This window comes from Molothrus ater, chromosome 4 (genome assembly GCF_012460135.2).
Source record: "Molothrus ater isolate BHLD 08-10-18 breed brown headed cowbird chromosome 4, BPBGC_Mater_1.1, whole genome shotgun sequence".
NCBI classification, from domain to species: Eukaryota; Metazoa; Chordata; class Aves; order Passeriformes; family Icteridae; genus Molothrus; species Molothrus ater.
This window is the reverse complement of record NC_050481.2, coordinates 71,825,789-71,842,629: the sequence shown is the minus strand read 5'-3', so window position 1 is coordinate 71,842,629 and position 16,841 is coordinate 71,825,789. Positions and strand designations below refer to the sequence as shown.

Sequence of the window (16,841 nt, the reverse complement as noted above, 5' to 3'; positions counted from 1 at the left end):
GGAGCCAAGGCCAGGCTGGGAATGACAAGGAGCACCAGGTCCCAGGGAGATGGCACCGCCCCGAGCCTGCGGGCTGCCACAGCCCCATTCCACTGCTAATGATCTCCTGATCTTCATTAAACGAGGGAGGGAGGGAGACAGACAGACCCCACAGGCACAGCGTGGGCTGACCCAGCTCCAGAGGGGCTGGGGAGGAGATGGGAGCGGGTCCATGCCAGGGGGAACACCAGGACAGTGCCAGGGAAGCACCTGCCACAGCAAGGAGGGGACAGGATGGGTGCCACCAGTCCAGCAAGGGACAAGTGCCTGGTGTGGGGCTCCTGGCAGGGATTTGGGACCGTCCTTGGCTCTGAGGGAGGGAGCTTCTCACCCCTGCAACACACTGAGCACAGGAGCAACACCCATCACTGGGCAGGATGGGCCCCTCTGGGTCAGCCCTCTCCTTCTCCCAGCCTCCCTGCCCGCGCTGGGGCTCAAACTCTATTCTCTGCTCTCCCTGCCTCCATGGCATTCTCCCAAACCCAAGGAATTGCCTGTTCCTTCCTCTGAGGAGCTCCTCCATCCCCACATGGAGCAGAGAAGCCCTGGTGGCCCCAGGGAGCTGGGCTGGCAAAGTTTGGCAGCCAAAGGAAAGGCCCTGTGCTGGGGAGAGGAGGAGAGCCCCAGGCCCTGGCAGCCCCCCGAGCCCCCCTGCAGCAGGTGCCCCACAGCTGGGCAGGAAGGGGAACCAGAACAGGGAAGTGCAGCACGGAAGGGCTTTGGGGAAGTCAGAGCTGAGCTAATTCTGCAGAGGGAACAACTCCCCCAGACAAGTTCCCTGTCAGGAGCAAGTGCAAGTCACTGCAGGAAAGGCAGATCAGGAATCCTGACTCCTGCTGCACCCACTGCCCCTCACACACAGACCCCAGACCCTGGGGGTTGAGCCCTGGAGCTCCCTGCCTGCACCTGCAACCTGTCCCAGGCCCATGGGAGATCTCTGGGACAGGGACAAATGGAAATGGTTCTGCAGAGAGGGAGGGACCAGGGAATGGCCACTAAGGGCTTTAGCCAGCCCAGGACACCTTGGACCCTCCTCCTGCCATCAGCCTCACCCTCACCCTGCAAATCAGGGATTTTGGGTTCCCAGGCAGGGAGATCCAGGGCCAGCCCTGCAGGTGTTCCCTCCTGTCCCCTCAGTGTCCCCTCCCTTGCTGCTCACCCTGAGCCAAGGGAAAGGTCCCCAGGTCCTCTGGAGAGAGACTGGGGACAAGGGCTGGAGGGACAGGGCACAGGGAATGGATCCCACTGCCAGAGGGCAGGGATGGATGGGATATTGGGAATTGGGAATTGCTCCCTGAGTGGGTGGGGAGGGGCTGGGCTGGAATTCCCAGAGCAGCTGGGGCTGCCCCTGGATCCCTGGCAGTGCCCAAGGTTGGACACTGGGGCTTGGATCCACCTGGGACAGTGGGAGGTGTCCCTGCCATGGCAGGGGTGGCACTGGGTGACTTTTACAGCCCCTTCCAAGCCAAAGCACTCCAGGGCTCTCAGCTGATGGGCTGGGTGTGCAGGGGAGAGTCCCTGGCTCGCTGCCACCCCACAGGATGAGCCCCACGCGGGACTCCAAGGGCATTTCCTGGATGTTAGGAAGCAGAAGCAACAGCTGCCTTGTGAGTTCCCAAAAATCCCTCTTTTCCTGGGCTGGAGCCTGGCTTTGCACAGCACAGGAGCTGCAGGATCAGGTCAGAGGAGGGAGGTGAGGACCAGGACATCCTGCCCAGGGCTCTCTGGATGCACAAAGGCTCCATGCAAAGGGGGAAATGATGCTCAGAGCTTGCTTTGCCTGCCAAGCCCAATCCCCGGAGCTGCCTGAGCGTGGGACAAACCCTGGGACGCCCAAAAAGGCCATGAGAGCTCTCAGGCTGCTCTTGTGCAACTCCAGGAGTTGATTTTGCCCTGGCAAAGCACCGAAATGGCCCAGGCTGAGCAGCACAAGGCAGCTCGTAAACACCCTGGCCCCCCTTCCCGGGGAAGAGTCCAAGCTTGACGGAACATTTTCCAGCAGCCGAAAACAAGGATAACAATTATCACTGCCCAAGTTCCTGTGCAATAAAACCCTGCAGGGAAATGGGAGCAAGGTCAGCACACTGACAAGGGATGCTTTGCTGGAGCAGGCTCCCCCTGCCCTGGCAGAGGGCAGAGCTCAGCCCCACAGCCCCGTTATCTCCTCAGCACAGCCCTGCCTGGGCCCTGCAGAGCCAGCCCCAGGGTGGGAGCCTCTGTTTGTTTTGCTCTTTCTAATCTGGGACTGGAAGTTTCCTCCTGAACAAAGTTGTTTCCAGACCTCAGAGCCGGCTGGAAGCTCCCAAAGAGCCAGAACCCCCCGAGCTCCCAATGATCCTTCTCCCACCCAGCTGGGCAAGCTCCAGCCCCGGGGATTCTGCTCCAAACACCAGCGTGGCCCCTCCAGGCTGCAGAGTGGCACAGGGTGAGAGCTTCCCTCATGTTTTCTGTGCCCATTTCCATCCTCGGGGCCACGGGTGAAAACAGAGTTTTAAAAGCTCCTGTGATCCCGAATGCCTCAAGGGGAAGTGAATTTTCCTTATGCAAGCAAAGCTACAGGAAGGGAGGGAGACAGACAGCAAATGAGAGAACCATAGAATGGGTTGGGCTGGAAGGGAGCAAAAAGCTCATCCCAGTCCATCCCTTCCCCTGTCCCAGGTGGACCCAAGCCCCAGTGTCTAACCTGGCCTTGGGCACTGCCAGGGATCCAGGGGCAGCCCCAGCAAATCTGGGAATTCCAGCCCAGGCAGGAATTCCTTGCCAAGATCCCAGCCCAATCTCCCCTTTCCCAGTGGGAGCCATTCCCTGGCTCCTGTCCCTGCAGGCCTTGTCCCCAGCCCCTCTGCAGCTCTCCTGGAGCCCCTGCAGGCCCTGCCAGGGGCTCTGAGCTCTGCCTGGAGCCTTCCCTTCTCCAGGGGAGCATTCCCAGCTCTGCCAGCCTGGCTCCAGAGCAGAGGGGCTCCAGAACCCTGGAATGGTTTGGGTTTTGGGACCTTTTTCTCTTCAGCCCTGGAAGGTGCTGGAAGGTCTCTCTGGAGCCCTCTCCAAGCCCCTGGGGCTCTCCAGCCTGCAGGGCTGGTGTCACGGGGTGACACAGGCTGGACATTGCTCCCGTGAGATTAACAGCCCCTGACGGGACCTTTGGGATTCCAGGAGCAGGCCCTGGCCAGGAGCAGGCCTTGGGGGGCTCCCGCTCTGCCCAGCTCCACAAAAACCTCCCCCAGGGCAGGGCTGTCCCCAGCCACGGGCTTTTCCCACATCCCCGGGTTCCAGCAGGCCCCAGGAATGCCGGCCCAGCCCCCGAGCCCGCCCAGCTCCAGCGTTTTGCTAAGAAAAGCAGAATAAAGCAGAATAAGCGCGGGGGAGCTGGCAGCCGTGTCCCCGGGGCTCCTCACGCCTCCCCCGGCCCACGCTCCCCTCTGGGCCCGCCGGGAGCCTCCGGGATGGGGAAATGCGTTTGCTCCACAGGGAAAGTTCCCCCAGCCCGTTTTGCTGCTAATTTTTGTGGCTGTGAGGGGAGGGAAGGAGGGAGGGAGGGAGGCTCCCTGTGAGGCCGCAGCTCCGGGCACAGAGCCAGCACAGCTGCCGGGTTCGGGGGGCCAGGGGGCACTGCCAGCCCTGCCTGAACAACGCCCCCAAAACTCCTTCCCTGCAGGAATCCCAGCTGCCCTCCTGCCCTTCTCTGCTGGGCAAAGGCTGGAAAACGTCCTGGTTGTTGTAAACCCTTCTGGGCAGGGAGGAGGAGCAGCAATTCCCCCCATGCACAGTGCGGGGTTGGGGTCTGCACCCCAAACTGGGGACCCTCCGTCACAAACCAGGTGACAACGGGGGGGCTGCAAAACCACCGCAGCCACCTGGGACACCTGGTGGGACAAACCACCAGGGGACAAACAGCGAGGTGCAGGAGGGACAGAGCCCTGGGGATGCAGGGGACCGCAGGCCATGCTGTGCCCTGTCCGGGGGATGAATGCTCCGGTGCCCTGCCCGGGGGATGGATGCCCCGGTGCCCTGCCCGGGGATGGACGCTCCGGTGCCCTGCCCGGGGATGGATGCTCCGGTGCCCTGCCCGGGGGATGGACGCTCCGGTGCCCTGCCCGGGGATGGATGCCCCGGTGCCCTGCCCGGGGGATGGACGCTCCGGTGCCCTGCCCGGGGATGGATGCCCCGGTGCCCTGTCCGGGGGATGGATGCCCCGGTGCCCTGTCCGGGGGATGGATGCCCCGGTGCCCTGTCCGGGGGATGGACGCTCCGGTGCCCTGCCCGGGGGATGGATGCCCCGGTGCCCTGTCCGGGGGATGGACGCTCCGGTGCCCTGCCCGGGGATGGATGCCCCGGTGCCCTGCCCGGGGATGGATGCTCCGGTGCCCTGCCCGGGGATGGATGCCCCGGTGCCCTGCCCGGGGATGGATGCTCCGGTGCCCTGCCCGGGGGATGGATGCCCCGGTGCCCTGCCCAGCACAATTCCCTCCCGGGGGATGCAGGTACCCCCGTCCCATAGCCCCTTCCTGGCACAGCCGGGATGTCCCACCCCTCCCGCATGTCCTTCCCGGGGCATCCCCAGGCCCTGCCATGCCCCGAGTCCTTCCGGGGGGGTGACACAGTCAGCCCAGCCTGGGAACCCCTCCCCAGGGCACCCCGGGCCACCCTCCTGCGGCGGGCATGGCCACGGACACAGCGGGAGCCCCTCAAAGCCCAGACGGGCACGCCCGGACCCGCCACACCCCAACCCCCGTGGCACGTCCCGAGGGTGCCCATGGAAGCCGTGATGCCCTTCCTCCTCCAGCAGCCGTCCTGGGGACACAGGGACCCCGCAATGCCCACCCTGGGGCATGGTGACACAGTGACAGCCATGCCAGGGCACTGGGGGATTCCATGTGCCCACCCTAGGGTATACAGTGACACAGTGACAGCCATGCCAGGGCACTGGGGGATTCCATGTGCCCACCCTAGGGTATACAGTGACACAGTGACAGCCATGCCAGGGCACTGGGGGGGTCCGTGTGCCCACCCTGGGGCACAGTGACACAGTGACAGCCATGCCAGGGCGCTGGGGAGGGTCCATGTCCCCACCCTAGGGCACAGTGACAGCCGTGCCAGAGCACTGGGGGATTCCATGTGCCCACCCTGGGGCACACAGTGACCCTGCTGCCTCTCCAGGGGTACCCGGGCACGCCGTGACACCACCGTGGGACACACGAGGACCCCAGGACACCACTCCCCGGGTACATGGGGGGGTCCATGTGCCCACCCTGGGACTCCCTGACGCCCACCCGGAGCCGCCCAGCGCAGCCGCAGCCCCAGCCCCGCTCCCGCGGCCGCCCCGCACTCACCGCTCGTCGGGCTCGCGGCCGCGCTGCCGGGCGGGCTCCAGGGGCACCAGGGCCTGGCCCAGGAACCGGTCCATGCCCACGAGCGCCCGGTGCATCACCGTGAGCACCAGCTCGGCGCAGGCCCCGGGCTCGGGGGGCAGCTCGAAGGCACATTCCTCCCTCCACTCGGGGCTGCCGCCGCTCTTCTCGGCCACCGAGGTGCTGTACTTCTCGCGGCCCAGCTGGATCACGGTGTACGCGTCGCTGCCGCCCGCTTTGCCTTTGCCGCCGCCCTTGCAGCGCAGCCCGCGGGCCCGCACCACCGTCACCTGGACGTGCGTGGGCAGCCAGGCCGGGCAGCCCTCGGCGGGCAGCGCGGCCGCCCGCAGCAGCGCCATGGCCGGGCCGGGCCGGGCGGGGCGGGGCCGGGAGAAGCGGCCGGGCCGGGCCGGGCCCCGCTCCGGAGCCGCCGCTGCCGCAGCACGAGCGACACCGGCGGGCTGGCCCCGCCCACACGGCGCAGGGCCCGCCAGCAACGGCGCTCTGACCACGCCCCACAACGCGCTCTGCTCCGCCCCGCTCGGCTTTAGCCCCGCCCCAACCGGCCCTGCCGCGCGTTAGTCCCGCCCCTGGCTCTTAACTACGCCCCACGGGCAGCTCTTGTCCCGCCCCTGGCTCTTAACCACGCCCCACGGGCAGCTCTTGTCCCGCCCCCGGCTCTTAACCACGCCCCACCGCAGCCCTTGCCCTGCCCCATCCTCATTGACTCCGCCCCCGACTGCTCCGCCCCGCCCCGCCCCGCCCCGCCTGGCGGTTGGAGAGGGCGGGGTTCGGGGGCGCGCAGGGGGCGGGGCCGAGGGCGGGGCCGGGGTGACACCCAGCCCTGGTGCGGCCACACCCCTGCGGCCACACCCCTGCGGCCACACCCCTGCAGTCACACCCCTGCAGTCACACCCCTGTGGTCACACTCGGGGCGGTCACACCCGGAGCGGCCACGCCCCTGCGGCTACACCCGCAGCACACCCATCGCCACGGCCAGGGGCAGCCCCGGCACCACATCCCCGGCATGGCTCTGCCTGTCTGTTCCCCAGACCCACACGAGTGCGAGCACAGGTGTGTCCCTGCCCAGGTGTGCCCCTGCACAGGTGTGTCCATGCTCAGCTGTATCCATTCCCAGATGTGCCCATGCCCAGGTGTGCCCCTGCACAGGTGTGTCCTTGCACAGGTGTGCCATGTGCTTACAAGCACACAGCTATGTCTGTACCCAAGTGTGCTCATACCCAGATGTGTCCATTCCCAGCTGTGCCCATGCCCAGATGTGCCCATGCCCAGATGTGCCCATGCCCAGGTGTGCCCACACCCCACACCTGCACACCCCACATCTGTGTGTGTCTCCCTGGCTGCCGGAGCCCCCCTGGGCTGTTCTGCTGTGCCCAGGAGCACCGGGAGCAGGATCCCGGTGTCCCCACGCCTGATTCCTGGTGTCCCCACAGCTGATCCTTAGTGTCCCTACCACAGCTCTCTGGTGTCCCCACGCCTGATCCCCGGTGTCCGCACTGCAGATCCCTGGTGTCCCCATTGCTGATCCCCAGTGTCCCCACAGCTGATCCCCGGTGTCCCCATCACAGCTCCTCGGTGTCCCCATGGCTGATCCCGGTGTCCCCATTGCTGATCCCTGGTGTCCCCACGGCTGACCCCCTGTGTCCCCATCACAGCTCCTCGGTGTCCCCATGGCTGATCCTGGTGTCCCCATTGCTGATCCCTGGTGTCCCCATCACAGCTCCCCAGTGTCCCCACAGCTGATCCCAGTGTCCCCACAGCTGATCCCCGGTGTCCCCACGGCTGATCCCCAGTGTCCCCACAGCTGATCCCCAGTGTCCCCACGGCTGATCCCCGGTGTCCCCATTGCTGATCCCCAGTGTCCCCACAGCTGATCCCCGGTGTCCCCACGGCTGATCCCTGGTGTCCCCACGGCTGATCCCGGTGTCCCCATTGCTGATCCCCAGTGTCCCCACAGCTGATCCCCAGTGTCCCCACAGCTGATCCCCGGTGTCCCCACGGCTGATCCCCGGTGTCCCCACGGCTGATCCCTGGTGTCCCCATTGCTGATGCCCAGTGTCCCCACAGCTGATCCCCAGTGTCCCCACAGCTGATCCCCGGTGTCCCCACAGCTGATCCCCAGTGTCCCCACAGCTGATCCCCGGTGTCCCCACAGCTGATCCCCAGTGTCCCCATTGCTGATCCCCAGTGTCCCCATTGCTGATGCCCGGTGTCCCCACGGCTGATCCCCGGTGTCCCCACAGCTGATCCCTGGTGTCCCCACGGCTGATCCCGGTGTCCCCATTGCTGATCCCCGGTGTCCCCACGGCTGATCCTCAGTGTCCCCACGGCTGATGCCCGGTGTCCCCATTGCTGGCCCCCAGTGTCCCCACAGCTGATCCCCGGTGTCCCCACAGCTGATCCCTGGTGTCCCCACGGCTGATCCCCGGTGTCCCCACGGCTGATCCCTGGTGTCCCCATTGCTGATCCCCGGTGTCCCCATGGCTGATCCCTGGTGTCCCCATTGCTGATGCCCGGTGTCCCCATTGCTGATCCCCAGTGTCCCCATTGCTGGCCCCCGGTGTCCCCACGGCTGATCCCCCGTGGCCCCAAGCCCCGTGCACCCCTCCCCACCACTCACCCCCTCCCCTTGGGAGCATTTCCTAGGCCAAGCTGGGCTGCAATCCCAATGTCCCCTCTCAGTGTCCCTAATGTCCCCTCTCCGTGTCCCTAATGTCCCGTTGAACCCCCAGCTCGGCCCCGCCGCCGTTCCGTGCCCGGGGCAAGGTCAGGCCAGCGGGGCGGCGATCCCGATCCCGATCCCGATCCCGCCGCGATAAGGGGCGGCCGGGGCAGCGGGGCCGTGCCAGCCCTGCCCTATCGCTGCCATCGGCCACCGCTGCCACTGCTCCCGGCGCGCCCGTTCCGCTCCAGCGCGGGGACACCAGCCGGGACACCGAGAGGGAGGGGACACCGAGAGGGGACACCGAGAGGGGACACCGAGAGGGGACACTGAGTGGGGACACCGAGAGAGGACAGCAAGAGAGGGGACACTGAGTGGGGGCACTGAGAGGGGAGGGGGATACCAAGCAGGGACACTGAGTGGGGACACTGAGAGGGGACACTGAATGGGGACACTGAGAGGGGACATTGAGAGGGGAGGGGGACACCAAGCAGGGACACTGAGTGGGGACACTGAGCAGGGACACCAAGCAGGGACACTGAGTGGGGACACTGAGAGGGGACACTGAGTGGGGACATTGAGAGGGGACATTGAGAGGCAACACCGAGCCGGAACAGGAACAGGGGCACTGAGAGGGGACACTGAGAGGGGACACTGAGAGGGGACACCAAGCGTGCTCTGAGGTCCTTTCCAACCCCATCACTCCATGATTCCTGTGTCCCTTTCCTTCCTTTTGGGGACAGCAGGTGGGCTCTGAGGTCCTTTCCAACCCCATCATTCCGTGATTCCTGTGTCCCTTTCCTTCCTTTTGGGGACAGCAGGTGGGCTCTGAGGTCCTTTCCAAACCCATCACTCCATGATTCCCGTGTCCCTTCCCTTCCAGCCCCATCATTCCGTGACTCCCGTGTCCCTTCCCATGTCCCTTCCCTTCCCTTTGGGGTCCCTGCTCACCCCAAATGCAGCTGGTGGGGCTGAAGCCGCCCAGTGCAGGAGGAGCCCCATTTCACCCCAAAAAGCCCCCAGGCAAACCCGAGAGCTGCAGAAGATCCCGTATTTTCCCTTTGGGGTGTGCTGCCCCGGCCATATTCAAATCCCCCATTAAAATTTGCTTCATAGAGAATAAAACCCTCCCCAGGAACTGCTTATCACCCCGAGATGAACTCAAATCCAATTATCCCTCCAGTCCAGGGCCTGCTCCTGCTCCCCTGGCTGCCCCTTATCCCTCCTCAGCATCTGCTTTTGATTTTCCTTTCTTTTGATTGTTTTTCCCCAGTTTTTTATGCTCTGATTATCTCTACTCTCAGCACATCTCCGTCTCTCCGCCACTTCCCATCTTTTACCTCCATAATTGGGATTTTTTTCCATCTCCCTTCACCTTCCCTGCCCTGCTCCTATTTATTTATCTCGTATTTATTCATCTCTTTGATTTCATGCTCACCTTTGCATTCAATGCATAAGGAGGGTTTTTAATTACCCCTAAATCAATTTCTGTATTTTTTATTCCACTCTGGAATCAAAGGGAACACAGGGATCCTTTGCAGCATCCTCAGCGAGCCTGGGCTGAGTGAAATTTTCCTTTAATTCTTGCTCCAACTTTAGTTATTTTTTTCCTTTGAATTTTCCTTCACATTAAATTTTTGTTTTAACATCAATTTTTGCTTTGGCTTTAATTTCTGCCGTAATTTCATTTTTTTTCCCCATCAATTTTAATTGAATTTTTTCCTTTCATTTCTCCTTCAACTTTAACCATTCCTTCAATTTTTGAGTAATTTAATTATTTGCCTTTAGTTTCTCCATCAACTTTAACCTTTCCTTCAATTTTTGATTTAATTAATTTTTTCTTCCTCCTCCTCCTGCTCCATGGAATCTCCTTCCCCCAGCTCACCCTGATGCTCTCCTAAAGGACTGAACTCCCAACAAACCCAGCTCCCATCCCAGGGAGAAGCTGGAAAACAACACCAATACAATGACTTTTTTCCTCTTTTTCCATACTTTTGGTCCAAAATCCTTCTCTCCATCCCAAAGGGAGCAGCAGCTGCTCACCCCAGGAGCTGCCCACCCTGGAGCTGCCCCTCCCTGGGGATGGGAGAAACTTCTTGTTGGGGCTGCAGAGAAATGGGATTTTTATGGGAGACAAGGAAAGTGCTGCAGGAACAGTAGGAACTGCACAATGGGATTGGGATTGGGACTGGGGATGGGATTGGGGATGGGGATGGGATTGGGGATGGGATTGGGATTGGGGATGAGATTGGGATTGGGATTGGGATTGGGATTGGGATTGGGATTGGGGATCAGATTGGGGATGGGATTGGGGATGCTGAGCCAGGCTTTGCTTGGAAACGCTGGGATCCCATTCCCAGGGCTCAGATCCCATTGCCAGAGCTGGGATCCATTCCCAATGCTGGAACCCCATTTCCAAGGCTGGGATCCCATCCTCCAAGGCTGAAATCCCATTCCCAGGGTTCAGATCCCATTCCCAGGACTCAGATCCCATTCCCAAAGCTGGGATCCCATTCCCAAGGCTGGGATCCCATTCCCAGGGCTCAAATCCCATTCCCAAGGCTGGGATCCCATTCCCAGGGCTCATTGGGTGTTTGGATCCGTTGTGTGGTGGGAGTGAGAGCAGCCCCAGCCCTGCAGGGAAGGGAAGGGGTGAAGGAAGAGCCAGAGCTGGGAATGCAGCACCTCGAAGGTGGGAGAGGCTGGAAACAACCCAAACCCCTCCAGCCCTGGCTGCTGCCACAGGCAAGGTGGGAATTGTGTCCCTGTGCCCCTCCCTGAGGTGAGAGCCCACCTGCAGAGCTGCCCCAGCCCTGGGGCCAACAGCAGGAGGACGTGGAGCTGCTGGAGAGAGCCCAGAGGAGGCCCCGGAGCTGCTGCAGGGCTGGAGCCCCTCTGCTCTGGAGCCAGGCTGGCAGAGCTGGGAATGCTCCCCTGGAGAAGGGAAGGCTCCAGGCAGAGCTCAGAGCCCCTGGCAGGGCCTGCAGGGGCTCCAGGAGAGCTGCAGAGGGGCTGGGGACAAGGCCTGCAGGGACAGGAGCCAGGGAATGGCTCCCACTGGGAAAGGGGAGATTGGGCTGGGATCTTGGCAAGGAATTCCTGCCTGGGCTGGAATTCCCAGATTTGCTGGGGCTGCCCCTGGATCCCTGGCAGTGCCCAAGGCCAGGTTGGACACTGAGCTGGAGCAGCCTGGGACAGTGGGAGGTGTCCCTGCCATGGAACTGGAGGAGCTTTTTGTTCCCTTCCAACTCAGAACACTCCACGGTTCCATGACATCTCTTCCCAAGGATGCACATCCCTGCAAATATTCCCAAACCATCAAAACACCCCCGAACCCAGACACACGGACCAGGACCGACAGCAACACCCAAAGCCCCCCAGCCCCAATTCCTTGGAATAGAAGCAGCAACACTTGTTCCCATCCATTGGGAAGGGGCTGGCAGTGCAGAATTCCCAGCTGGCAGTGCAGGGGTGCCCGGGAATGGAGGGAGGGAGCTGAGGGGAGCCGCGGGGGAAGGGGCCTGAGCCAAGACAAATAAAGAGTTCAAATGGGAAACGATTAAAACTAAACTAAAGTCACATAAATGGAAAGCGGGGGAGATAAGGCTCGGGCGCCCTCGCTGCCTATTTAACATTCATTGGATTGAATAATCAGGCCTCATTATCTCAAATTGCTGCATATTTGCCCTCAAAATGCTAATTTGAAAGTTGGCTGCGAGCGCCGTCTGCCTATTTTGACTAAAATATGATTTTGCTTTATTGTGCGGCGCTCGTAGCTCCGGGGGCATTTCCCCTGTGCCGAGCACACCGGGAATGGGCAAAAAAGGGGAGGAAAAATCCCCCAACATTTATCAAAAGCCAGCCGGGGAGGAGAGCGGGCCCTGCTTTGCGTAGAAATGGCATTTTTAGGGCTGGCAGTGAAATTAAAGCGTTATCAGGCGCTTTTGGGGATGGACACTTTATCGCTCATCTCGGCAAGGGAAATGGGAGAAATAATTTGCTTTTATTCTGATTGTTTGGCGGAGCGGGGAGGGCTGGAGGCTCCTCCCTGCCCTCTCCCTCCTCCTTGCCCCCCTGTCCCCTTCACCCGCCCTTCCAGGGGGCAGAATCGCCGCTCTGGGCTTTATCCCGCGGGTCCCACACGGAAAATTCGCTCCGTTTGATCTCCGGCCGGCATTCAGAGCATCACTCTCGGGCCGTTGTTGCCCTTCCCAGGAGTCAATCCATGGACGGCAGGGTGGGGACAGCAGCCCCCCGGTGCCGGCGGCGCTCCCGGGCCTCAATCCCCGTGAGCGATGCCGGGGTCCGATCCCGGCCCCGGCGCCCCCCCGAAGGACGCGCTTGTCATGCAAAGCCCCCCGCGCTGTTTGCACAGCAAACTGCAATTGTGTGCGGGATTAAGGGGGGCCCGGGAGGCCACGCAGCCTTGTTGACACTCGGCGGTGGAAATCCGGCGCCATCAATTCCGCGGGCGCCTCTGGATTTGGCAATGACACCGCGGGTGACATTCCCGCTGGCAGATGGAGGGGCGCTGACCCCCCCCACGTCTGGGGGCAGGTGGTGACAGAAGGGGGACCCACCGAGGGGACGGAGGCCCTGGGGATGCTGCAAAGCCCCGGAGCGGGCTCCAGGGGGAAGGCAGAGGACTTTGGTCCTGCTGTCCCAAACTCAGCACGTGAAGGACAAATGTCCCCCTTGCCACGGTCCCCATCGCTGCTGTGCCTCGGGGTGGGGGGACATGTCCCACATGGACACCCAAAGGTCAGCCAGAGCCCGTGTGGGTCAGTGGCACCAAAGCACAGAGAGGGGACAGCTCAGAGCCCCCCTTTGTCCCTGGGGATAAACCCCTGTGATGAACACCCTGGGAAAAACCTCCTGGCACCGGCTGTCCCACCTGGCGTGTCCCTCCTGGCGTGTCCCAGCCCACTGTGACAGCACAGGGTGTCCCACCCCACTGTCCCCTCCTGGTGTGTCCCACCCGGGCGTGTCCCAGCCCACTGTCCCCATCCCACTGTCCCATCCTGCTGTCTCTATTCCACTGTCCCCATGTCACTGTCCCCAGCCCACTGTCCCACGTCACTGTCCCATGTGACTGTCCCCATCCCTCTGTCCCTGTCCCATGTCACTGTCCCCATCCCTCTGCCCCCATCTCTCTGTCCCATGTCGCTGTCCCATCCCGCTGTCCCATGTCACTGTCCCATGTCACTGTCCCATGTCACTGTCCCTGTCACTGTCCCCATGTCGCTGTCCCTGTCACTGTCCCCATGCCTCTGTCCCCATCCCTCTGTCCCTGACACTGTCCCTGTCACTGTCCCTGTCACTGTCCCCACCCCTCTGTCCCATGTCACTGTCCCATGTCACTGTCCCTGTCACTGTCCCCATGTCGCTGTCCCTGTCACTGTCCCCATGCCTCTGTCCCCATCCCTCTGTCCCATGTCCCTGTCCCTGTCCCTGTCACTGTCCCTGTCACTGTCCCCATCCCTCTGTCCCCTCCCGGTGCCGCCGGGGCCCAGAGCGGTCTGAGATCGCCCTCTGGCGGTCACGGAGGGAACGGCTCCAGGGAGACCCCGCCGGGACCTTCCGGGGCCTTCCGGGACCCCACTGGAACCTCACCGGACCCCACTGGAACCCCACCGGGGCCCTGCTTTGGGACCCTGCCCTGCGGCCCCTCCCAGCCGGGATTCTCCGGGATCCCGGTACCGGGGTCTCTGGATGCACTCACTGGGATGGGCCCTGACCAGCATCCCCAGCAATTAGCAGCCTGTTAATTGGGGTGGCTGGTGGTGGGAGCTGGCAGCTGACAGCAGCTGTGCCAGCTGGGATTGTCACTAACTGGGAACCCTGCTCACTGGGATTGTCACTGACTGGGAACCCTGCTCACTGGGATTGTCACTGACTGGGATTGTCACTGACTGGGAACCCTGCTCACTGGGATTGTCACTGACTGGGATTGTCACTGACTGGGATGTCCCATAACTGGGATCCCTGCTCCCTGGGGTCCCTGGATCCCTGTGGCTCAGAGATGCTCAGCACTTCCGGAGCCCTTGGGAATCAGACCCAGATGCCCCAAAAAGAGTTTTGGTTTTTATTTTTTTTTTCTGGAAGTGGCTCCTATGGCACCACCAGCATCCAAAGGAGTTTGGGTAGGGAGCAGGACCAAAGCACAGTGGGAAGGGCAGGGCAGGAACCCCAGGAACCCCCACAGTTCCAAAAGCCCCAGAACAGAAATGAGGAAGACTGTGGAGAAAAAAATCAAACTCATTTTCCTTCAGGTGCAGGGAAAGAGCTTTGACCATCACATACCCTGTTCTGCTGCCTCAGTTCCTGAAGGATCCATCCCATTCCTGGGGTGATCAAACCCAGCCTGGGGGGACCTGTCCCAGTCCCAAGGGTCCCCTCCCAGCACCCAGCTCTGCTGCAGGACCCCCAGTTTGGGATTTGGGGCACATTCAATCCCATATCATTCAGCTATGGATGCCATTATTTGCAGAAATTCTTCTGTTGGAGCTCCCAACTTCCAAAATCTCCTGTGCAAAGAGTTTCTCAGGTCAGGCAAATCTACCAGGGTTTAAAAATTTTTTTTTTTCCTTTATTTTTCCTGCATTTCTACCCTCAAACAGCCAGGGTGACCTGTGCACATCCAAGTCCTGCTTGGGAAAACCTCTCTGGAGCTGGGTCAGGTCTTTGGAGAGAAGAAGTGGAGCTGCATATCTTAGGATGCTTAAGGAGGGCTTTGCTCTGCATCCCAAATGCAGGTGGGAGACCCTTAATAACTGGAAAAAGAGAGGATTTTCTTGGGGCCAGATGTGGAACTATGATAAAATGATCCCACAAAGGGCTGGGGTCAGGTCTGGACCCTGCTCAGCCACTTGATGGCAGTGGGTATCCAAACACTTCCCTTTTTTCCAGTAATTTCAGCTGAATTGGTAGAAAATGTCCCTTTTCCCCCAGTCTGGGGGTGTCCCTGGCCCCACAGTGCAGGGCTGGCACTCGGATCAAAGGGGTTTTGTTGGGGAAGGGCTCCAAGAGCTGGGATGGACACATGGACAGACGGACAATGGGCAATGGACAGAGGGACGCTGCAGGACAGGGCATGGACACAGAGCCCAGGCGGGTCCTGGGGCTCTGGGATCACCCTGAGCCTGCCCAGGGACCCCTCTGCAGTGCCCACCCCACCCAGGGCTAATGAGCACCTTTGTCACCAATTAGCTCAGGAGACTTCAGCAATTAATCCTCCGAATCAGGCAGGAGCCGTCCCTGGGTTCACGTCCCACTCCTGGATCCTGAGGAGACCCTGGCTTCGTGGGCAGTGACCCCGGTTCCAGCTCTCCCTGCTCCTTGTCTGCACAGCAGCACCCCCAGATTTCTGACACCTCCCTTCCCTCTCTCCAGGACAGGATTCTCCTACCTGGGAAAGAACTGAACCAAAAAACTGCTGGGTACCTCTGTCTCCGTTTCACTGGGATCCCAAGCATCACTGGGATCCCATTCCCATGGACCCCAAACACCAGTTTGGGACACCAGTGCCCCCATTCAGCCCCAGAGCACGGGGACCCCAAACCCCACTGGGTCCCAGGATCCCCATTTTGTCCCCACATCACCTGGATCCCAACCCCACAGGTGCCACCAGTGCCCCACTGAGCTCAGGGACCCCGAGCACCCCCATCCCAGGACCACCCAGCTCTGTGGGGGCTCCAGGGGTGTTTGCTGAGCTCCATCAAACAGGGCAGAGGAAAAAGGGAATAAAAAAGGGAAAGCACCTCCTCTCCAAACACAGCCGGGCCCACAAGGGCCTCCTGCCTTTTTATCTTCCCAAGGCTCTCATTAAGGCTCAGGAACCCCAAACCTGCCCCCCTCTCATCTGTGCCCCCTCCCCAGGGCCTTTATCTGCCCCAGGGCAGTGGCAGGGCTGGTGGGAGGGGTCCCTGTGCTGCTCCAGGGAATGAATGCGGTGCCATCCGCAGGATTTTGGGGATAATTTGGGTTTTTGGGGTACAGACCCTCCTGGGGAGGTTCCCCCCGCAGCCCCCGGGTGGGGGTGCCCCAGCACCGTGGCTCTGGGGGTCCCAGAGCAGAGCAGAGGCTGCCCTGGCCAGGGCACAGCCCCTGATGACTTTTCCAGCGATGCCTGGGGCTGTTCCCAGCCCGGACCTGTTCAGGGTTTGTTCCCAGCCCAGAGCAGTTTGGGGTTTGTTCCCAGTTTGGGGTTTGTTCCCAGTTCATGGCTGTTCCCAGTTCGGGGTTTGTTCCCAGCCCGGAGCAGTTGGGGTTTGTTCCCAGTTCGGGGTTTGTTCCCAGTTCATGGCTGTTCCCAGTTCGGGGTTTGTTCCCAGTTCGGGGTTTGTTCCCAGCCCGGAGCAGTTGGGGTTTGTCCCTCGGGAAGGCCGGACAAGGGGCTGCTGTGGCTGCTGTGGCTGCTGCGGCTGCTGCGGTGCAGATGTGGCCCCGGGCCGGCTCCCCCTGCCCCATTTCCTCCCCAATAAAGCCCCGAGCCCCGGGAGGCGGTGACGGCCGAGGTGTGACTTTTCCCAGCTCATTAGGACAAGCTGCGGGGTTTTCAGGAATCTCAGCCCCTAATGACCATCTGAATCCCATCAGCCGAGCCGGGGGGTGCAGGGAGAGCCCCGGCACATCCCCTCGCTGGCCCGGGCTGTGCTGACCCCCAAAAATCAGCTGGGGGGGGGTGTGCAGAGCTCAGGGGGCCAAGGGGGACCCCAAGTCCCTGCCCTGGGAATTTGGTGGCCTTGGGGTGACCCTGGGTTCCTGTGTGG

At 61.8% G+C, this 16,841-nt stretch overlaps 1 protein-coding gene across 4 annotated transcripts in view; it reads right to left on the bottom strand.

Annotated features, from left to right (window-relative positions):
• RAB11FIP5 (RAB11 family interacting protein 5) overlaps positions 1–5,746 on the bottom strand; it is a 42,973-nt gene extending 37,227 nt beyond the window's left edge. For all 4 annotated transcript variants that reach the window (XM_054514561.1, XM_036382402.1, XM_036382403.1 and 1 more), the window contains exon 1: positions 5,370–5,746. In XM_054514561.1, the coding sequence (XP_054370536.1) occupies positions 5,370–5,746 (377 nt within the window). The remainder of the gene's footprint in view (positions 1–5,369) is intronic.
• Between the last annotated feature and the right edge of the window lie 11,095 nt (positions 5,747–16,841).